We start from the raw sequence: 8795 nt of genomic DNA on the forward strand, positions 1-8795 counted from the left end.
ATAGTAAATGAAGTACTGTTATGTTGAAATTGAATGAATGATTTATGCGATTACATTTCATTTTGTTACCAAAGAATGGAATCAAATATGGAAAGGCAGATTCTCACCTCATTATTACAGAAGAGTTCTTTTGCTTGCATGATGTGAGTTGGTGGTCTTGGTTCTTTTAATTAAGGATAAGAATTCAGTATAAACTTAGATTTCTTGTTGATTATCTTAAGCAGAAGGATTGAGGATTCATTCCTTCGTTAAAAAACCCACTAACCTGTCCCCTCACCCCCAGGGTGTGAGTACTGAAAAGGATTAAGGCCCACTGTAGGGAAGCTTGGGCTGAAGTCTGCTCTGCCCTTTCCACTGTTCTTTCAGTTAAATAGGAGATTTTAGTTCCCATGACTATCAATCTGGGGCTTTCACAAGATTCTTTTAAGAAAATTAAGATGACATTTTTAGAAATTCACTAGCCTACAATACTGAAAAATGATGTTGGAATAGCTTGCTGAAGATCCTATACTAATATTTTTGATGCATATTAATTTTTTAAACAGTTTTGGGAGATTTGGGGATAGATATAAACATTAAAAAATCAAGGTCAGATTTGTATAAGACTGGGGTTGCATGTCCATCAATTAACTATAGTTTGTCAGTGTTGAATCTTATATTTCATTGGGCATAATACTGTGGACATGAAACTTTAACTTTTATTTATAGATGACTGCAATTATGATGTGCTTTCTTTTAGTGTTTAAAGGCTTTTAAATAGCTGTTATAAATGCTGAGTTGTCATATACTTTTTCGGTGTCTGCTGAATTGGTATTGTATTTAATATTGAAATATATTTTGATTTTGTTAACTAAAAATAATTGCAGAGTATTAAACATTCTCAGTAGTTAAAGCTTTTTTCCCTTCTCATTTAATTTGAGCTTTTGTTGTTACTAACAAATAATTTGTGGTACAGTTTCTTTTCTTTCTTCTTTTTTTTTTTAATGACTGCTAGAATCTATATACTTGTCACCTTAGTGTGCTAGAAACGTTCCACTCAAATCAAGGGTCCCTTTCTGGTTTTGTATGTTCTCACCTGCTCCTCACTGTAAATCATTGAGATGTCAAGTGCAGTGATTAATTAAGCTGCACGTGCAAGTGCCTTTTTTTTTTTCACCTGTCAAGCAGGGAAGAAGTCTTACAGCAAGATTAGATGGTGCTGTCTAATTCACAGGCTTTACTCCAGGCTGTCAAGTGTGCAGAAATATTTTATATTTAGATGTTTATTCAGAACTTGGCAGCCTAGCTTGTTTACTTCAAAGTTTTAAAATATTACAAGATACAGTTATTATACCAAACCTTATCATTAAACTCTTAATTAGAGGCAAAGAATATGTTCAGAATTGCTGCCTAAATATTTTAGAGTTTACAGTTTTCATACTTTGTAATTATGCTTTAATCAGTGCTGATTATCAATTTAAGTTATCAAAAGTAAATTTTTTAAGTTTCTAAATCGATTGCTTGTATATCATAATAAGATCTATTCTCATTACAACATAGCATGAATTGAAATTTGTGATTAAATTATGACGATAGCAACTTCACTGTTTTTCTTCGAGTACTAAAAATTTGCAGAATGTACTTTTGGGTAGGAGCTTTATCATTCTTACCAAACAACAGACTTGGAAAGTTGCTTCTCCCACCATGGTTCTTCCATCACTTCTCCTGCTCTCCTTTTTGAAAAAATCATCAGTAAAAGTAAACCCCTCAAATTGTATAGTAATCTTAATCTATTATTAGGAGGTCCTAGAAAGGAAGATTACAAGGTAGATTCAGGTTTTGAATCGGGTTTGCCATTGGTTTAGCAGCGGGTGGGCAGGCAGATGCCTGCTCCGAGTAGAACCTATTGCCATTTTTCACCATTGATAGAGTAGCCTTTCAGAGTCAATGAGCTCTGTCAATGTGAGCTTGTCAAGGCTACAACTTCATAGACCTGAGAGGCGGTTTGAGAGGTCAGCCCTTTTCAGGTTCGCTGTGATGCAAATGAACTTTAATGCTTAAACAACTATTGGAATTTTTATGTCTGCTCCTTGTTCTTTTTTCTTCACAAAGTCATTGACGAGACATTCAGTGCTTTTTAAATTGGAAGTTGCATTGTGCTAAAGACCTAGTACAGATTTACGGAGGGCTGAAAGCAGTTAGATCATGTTCTTTTCATGGTGCGATTAGAATCAAATCGATTTCCCTACAGCCTTCAGCATTCAGATGGCAATTTTAACAAAGCTTGGGGGCTAGACAAGGGACAAAACGACTGAACTGAATGTTAATTACACTCTGCAGCCTTATTTTCTTTTGATTTGGGGCTGACTGGCAACTAAATTAACAAAAAGTGTGACCATAACTGCTGCCCTATTTTCATTTAAAAGGAGAGCTGCCTCTAAAAGGCTATCTTTACAAAGAAACAAGTAAGGTCTACTGATCATTGTTAACAAGGGCACTTTTTTTTCTCTCTCAAAATTCTTGCCCAAAAGATGCTGTACAAAGAAAAATGTAATAAATTAATCATTGATGAATTATTACCCAGAAAGTTAGTTGAGTTTCTGATTTGGGGGACATAAACCTGGAAAATGTACATCAGTAATGGTAATTCATTAGTAATTATGAATTATAATGAGCACCTATGTAACTGTGGTGTCTCTTAGGCATGTTTAACACGGAAAGGTAATATGCTAACTAGATTGCACAATAGATAGTTTAAATAAATATTAGCATTTTATTATTAACCGTAAGCTATTCAAAACCACCCTGATCCTAACAGTCCTAGGTTATCCGTGACATGTGTATTTTCCGATCTGTTTACAGTTGGGCTGCATTCATAGCACCAACTGTTTTTTCCTTCTCTTGCAAGTAAGCTGCAGCTGCACTAAGTTGCAGTGGTCCTGTGGCAACACTGTCCTTTTTGCACCTGCAGCTGTGTCAGTCTCATCCTAACACCTGGCACCATGAATTGTCCTCTCCTTTGTTCATACTTATGAGCAAGAACCATTTCACGCTGCAGAGTATGTATTGCAACACTCAAGTGATCCTAAATGGTGGAGTTGTCTGTTTCCTAAAACAGCAGTATCGAATAAAGAGTTTTATTGTAGTCTCAGTGTCGCGTGACGTTCGTTCATGTTAGTTTAAATAAAGCTCCATCTGAAAACTCCACCTGTGGACTCATAAACTGACTTTTAAATTTGAATATTATTTTTAAGTATGATGTAAAAATTAGTTGCAAATTGGGCTTTTTATTTATTAACTTTTAATTTTTTAACTTTACCCTAAAATCCATTTGCATTTTCTTACCTATACTTAACAACTTTTGTTTAAAAAAATGTATCAGTACTGAACAAATTAGTTTTGAAAGAAGTAGTGATATCAATTTATGTCATTTGGTAGTTAACATTAACTTTTTAGACTTTGTTGTTGTTGAAAGTTTTAAATCAACAGTTAAAAATGACACGTAGGCTAAAAATCACAATGGTATCTCTCTGAAAAAGGGTGCTATTTCTGTTCCGGTTCCTGTTGAGTGTTAGAACGTTGGGAGTGCTGCAGACCACCCCTGTACTCAGTCACTGTCTGTACCTCTCTGCTTTTCACACCAAAAGCAGCTGCAAAACAAAGTTTCTCGAAAACCAGTCAAGAGTAAACTTTTTTCTCATTTGTCTTCTAGACACGAAGATCGATTGAGAAGTTATTAGAATGGGAAAACAATAGGTTATACCACAAGGTGAGTACCACAGGGAGCAGCTTCGTACTGTTGGGGTCTGAATTGCACAGTATGGAAACAGATGCTTTTGTTGAACTAAAAATATGAAAGGTGGACAAATGGGTTAGTCTGTGTGCTGCAGTAAAATAGAACTCATTTTTCTTCTTTTACTATCCTACTTGTCTAGCTGTGCTTGCACTGGAGACTGAGCAAAAGGAAATGTGAAACGAATAACATGATGGAATATGTAAGTTAAAGGGCTGTTTTGTGAGTTTCTCTATTAAATGATCATTTATTTTGCTTCTGATCTCATTCTTTCCATGATTATTAATCAGCAAAGGTGTCAGGCGCTTAATCTCCTGAGTGCACGAATTTTCTACGCTTCACAGATGCATGGTTTCATGTGCAAGACTGATTTATAAAGTTATGAATGACTTGAAAACAAGGCTTTACTGTGTTCTGAAAAATAATAAATTAATTGCCAAGATAAAATAGCCTGAACATGTGTTGATGGAGTGTGAAATTTTAGATGCTGTATAAAGAATAACCACAACTTTGGTTACGCAGCAAGTCAGATATGGCTTTTTTATATAATGCTAATCAAGTTTCCAACTATGGAAGAAACCTTTCAGCCAAACTGCTGGAGCTTAAGAAACCTTCCGCCTTTATAGATTTTAACTGCCCATACCTCAGCGACCATTAAAGAACCTTTCAAAGTCTTATTAGAATGTTGCTTTGTAGAAGTTATCTTAAAAGTAAGTAGGAGATGAGGTGTTGCTTACTGTGTTTATTCTCTAAAATATGACTGATTTGGCATTTGTTGTCAGTGGATTTTGGAACTATTCAGTATGGGATTTAATTTAGCTAAGTCCCTGATTTACCTAACAGTTTTTGTCCTGGTAGAAAGTAGACTACTGTAGAAAAATGATGATTTTTAAACTTACTCTCACTTGAGTTTGAATATTTTCTTTTAAATATAAAAGTGTTATTACATTAAAAGAAAAAGAGAAAGGGATCTAAGAAAAGGTTACTTGTTAAAAATTAAAGTCATCACCTTTGTGAAGTACTGGCATAACATTTCTAACAAATTTTGTCTATTCTTTGAAACAATATAGCCATCACTGGTAGTATGTATATGTTAAAAAAAATTGATTAAAATAGTGTTTAAATAGTTGGGAAATTATTGTAAAATCATTTTTCTCTGTTAGCAGTTCTCCTTTCTCTCATTATCATACAGTCAAATCCCATTTCTAGACTTGAATATAAAAGACCCTTTTAAAAATGCCTCGATTTTTCATAGAATAGATCTATTCAGTAAACGGAATAATGTAGATTTTTCATATCATTATCTTTTATATCAAACATGTTAATTTATGATGATGAGAAAGACACATGGTATTTCTTTATAATCAAGAGGAAAAAACACACCTGAGTATGTGTTTGTGAAATATGAAAATACTAATTGTATACTTTCCTCATGGTCAGTAAGAGTTTTGTGTGCATTTGGGAAGGAAGGAGGAATATGTAGATGATATAAAGGGTTTTATTATAAAATATTTGCTATATTTGTAAACCCAAACACTAAACAGGCTTTACTTTATTTGTATGTGTGTATTTCTAAATTTATAGCCCTAGTGTGACACTGTAGAATAAGCACTGGACGTCTAACTGAAAGGTTGGTAGTTCAAATTCACCAGCCGCTCTGTGGAAGCCCTAGACAAGGGTCACTATGAGTCGGAACAACTCCACAGCATTTAACAACATTTCTAAATTTACTCTGGCAAACAAAACATGTTATTCTCATTGCCACTAATTATCTCCAGATATAATTATATACCATAATTTTGCACAAATGACACAGTGTATGTTTGTTTGCCAACCACAGCGTCTCCTCCAGGTATTTTGGAAGTACCCTGTGCTAAGCTTTCAGTAAGCTTACAGAATACATTGGCAGGTGGAGCTGGCAATCATAAAAGGCTCATTGTTTGTGTAAAAATATGATAAATGTCATTCATCATTAAGTATATTGGTTTTATGACATTTTTATTAACTAAAAATAAACTAGTAATCTTATAAAACATTCTGAACTTTATGTAATTTCTCATAAATTTTTAGCTAGTTAAAAACTTCACAACATCCTAGAAGATGCCCATCAGAGTAGTAAGAACAAAGACAGTTTAAAAGTTGCTGTTAAAAATGTGTTTTTAGATACTCTTGTATTTGTGATGGTTGAAAGGGGAAAGAATGTATTTTTTAAAACTCTCCTTAAGGCAATAAACATTTTTTTAATAAAAAAAATCTAATTAATTTGGGCATTTTCACATGTATCCCTCTTTTGAGCTCCATTTTTTTCTTACTTTCTCTTACTTTACTTATTAGTTAAGGAAAGTCAGATTCCTTGACTGCATTTTGAAATCTTGTAGACAATCTAGAAAAAATATCCACCAAATTTTCTATGTTCCACTATGGTAGAGAGTATTACTTAGAAGAAATTAGACAAGTGGTTAATTTCTATATGTGATTTTTGAAGGAGAAGAGTCTTTAGGATAATTTCTTTTAAAAAGCGTATTTTTGCATTATGCATTATCCTTGGTACAAATGTAATGCCTAAGAAAGAACTAAGATTATAGACTACTCGATTTAAGGACATGGTTGCAACATAGATGCATTTATTGAAGCTGACTCTTAAGTTTCAATGTCTAATATTCTCATTTTAGTACAGTCCCTTGATTGTATAAATTAGGAAACTGAGAAACAGGGAAATCTAACTAGCTACAAGAAAGTACTTGAGCAGTGAAGCCAAACTTGGGAACTGTTCAAATCAAACACTTTTGTTTAGCATCTGCTCCATATAGAGTTAGAGCCAGGGAAAGAGTTCAAACAGTTCCAGTTGGAAATCTTAAACTGGTTTATTGTGTTACTTATATCTTGCTTTTTGGCAGTTTTCCTATGTTGTTGTTGTTAAGTGCTGTCAAGTCAGTTCCAACTTACAGCCACCCTGTATAGGGTTTCTAAGGAGCGGTTGGTAGGTTTGAACCTCTAACCTTGCAATACAAACCAACCTTGAGATCCAGTGCTTCCGCCTACAGTGCCACACCAGGACTCCATATGTATATATAGACAATGTTATTAACTTAATCTCAAAGGTCTTTTATTAACAGAATCCTAACTTTTGTATAATGATAAGAGGCTGAATGTTAATTACCCAGTGGTTTGAACCACCAACCTCATGGTTAGCAGTCAAGTGCTTATCCTACAGCTCCACACTAGGACTCCTGGTTTTCTTTGTGGCCTCTTAAAAGGCCCTTTAGAGCCAAATTTTATGTTTAATTTTGCTAATCTAAGAGGGAAACAATTTTTTTTTTAAATGTAATTAAGAGAAAGTATCTATACCCTTTATCTAGAGATTATAGATCCTAGTACAGTAAAATGAGAGCAATTTTAAAACTTAGAGACGACCCATGAAATTAGGTTAGTTTAGATGTTCTTGTTTTAAGTACTATTGAATCTGTTTGGACTCTTAGCAACCCTGTATACGGTTTTTCAAGGATGTGAATCTTTGTGGGAGCAGAAGGTCTCATTTTTCTTCCACGGTGCAGCTGGTGGGTTTGAACTACAGACTGTGGTTAGAAGTTCAATGCTTATACTCTGGAGCCACAACACTTCTTAGTTTAGATAGAAAGGAGCAATCTTTAAGAAATAACTATTGGGTCAGCTTCAGCCACCTAATATAATAGTACAGTAGAAAGGGCAAGGATATAGATTCAGTCACATCTGTGGTCTGAAATTTCTCGGATCATCAGTTTCCTTTTCTGTGAAGTGGGAATGCCTCACAGATAAATTGCTGGGATTAAATGATTCCATATAGAAGGGACTCCTGGTGTGGCACCGTGGGTTAATGTGCTACACTGCAAGGTCAGTTTGAACTTCAAGGTAAGCAGTTCAAACTCACCAGCCGCTCCTTCGAAACCCTTTACAGGGTCGCTGTGAGTTGGAACCAACTCCGCAGTGCTCAACAGCAACAACAACAACATCATACCAGGTGTTGTCATTCTGTTGTTGTTGCTCTCAATAAATGTTAGATCCCTGTTCTCATTCGTTCGTTCCTTCAGGCTTCTTCTGTGTGTTAGAGACATTGTCTATATCATCCAACTGTACTCACCTTACCAAACTTTGAAATATTTTCCTACTTGGTAAAGATTCAGAAATCAGAAGAAAATTTTTCAGTGATGGAGCTATCTACGTTGTCAAATAAATGTCTGTTATAATAGTGCAAAGTTGTGGTTATGACATGTGACTGGATTTTCAAAAACTGTTGAAGTTTTGTTATGATAAAAGTCTATTTAAATATTCTTAAAACTTTTTCTCTCTTTCTACAGGTCATCCTCATAGAATTTTTACCAAAGACACCAATTTTTCGACCAGATTAGCATTTGCTTTATTTATAGAGACTTTCCAAGTATGTTGTCTTTCCAATGGTGCCTTGCTTGGTGCTTTCCTGGTGGTGACATAACATGGGTTCTACAGAATCGTGTGGTGTTTTGTTTTGTTCTGTTTTGTTTTGTTTTTAAATAACCGCATGTTCTAAGTGTGCATTTTTGTCAAACTTTGCAACAGTTATTTCATACAGATGTTTAATACTTAAGTTATTGTGCTCTTTTCTGTTATGTATTCTGATTTTCAAGGATTACTTTTTTGTATTATCAAAAAATACATTTGAACTTAGCCTACAGAGTGGCCAGTGTTTTTTCTTTTATCACCCAGGTACACAGAGTCCTTAATTTTTAAATTCCTTAACACAGAAAGCATCTCTTTAAGTCTCTACTTAGCTATTCTAACAAACACATTCTTTGTATTATTTTTCTAACTTTTTAAATGTCACATGGTCATTATTTTTAAATTGTATGTTTTCTTAGTAGCTTTCTGGAACCTAACAGTCCCTCTCTCATACACTTCCTGGTGTTCTGTTTACAATAGATTATGCCTGTAGTTGTTATGAAGTCCAGTCATTAAAAAAAGAGCAAGTTTGAAAAGCATCTCTGTCTTTACAGAATGATTAGAATTGACA

General features: G+C 34.3%; 1 protein-coding gene across 1 annotated transcript in view; it reads left to right on the plus strand.

Moving 5' to 3' along the window:
* Window positions 1–8454, plus strand: part of CHIC2 (cysteine-rich hydrophobic domain 2) — a 56657-nt gene extending 48203 nt beyond the window's left edge. The window contains exons 4-6 of the mRNA XM_006868061.1: window positions 3692–3748; window positions 3915–3974; window positions 8107–8454. Coding sequence (XP_006868123.1) covers window positions 3692–3748; window positions 3915–3974; window positions 8107–8157 — 168 coding nt within the window. The 3' untranslated portion in view covers window positions 8158–8454. The remainder of the gene's footprint in view (window positions 1–3691; window positions 3749–3914; window positions 3975–8106) is intronic.
* Window positions 8455–8795: the final 341 nt, after the last annotated feature.

This window comes from Chrysochloris asiatica, unplaced genomic scaffold (assembly GCF_000296735.1).
Source record: "Chrysochloris asiatica unplaced genomic scaffold, ChrAsi1.0 scaffold00115, whole genome shotgun sequence".
Lineage (NCBI taxonomy): Eukaryota > Metazoa > Chordata > Mammalia > Afrosoricida > Chrysochloridae > Chrysochloris > Chrysochloris asiatica.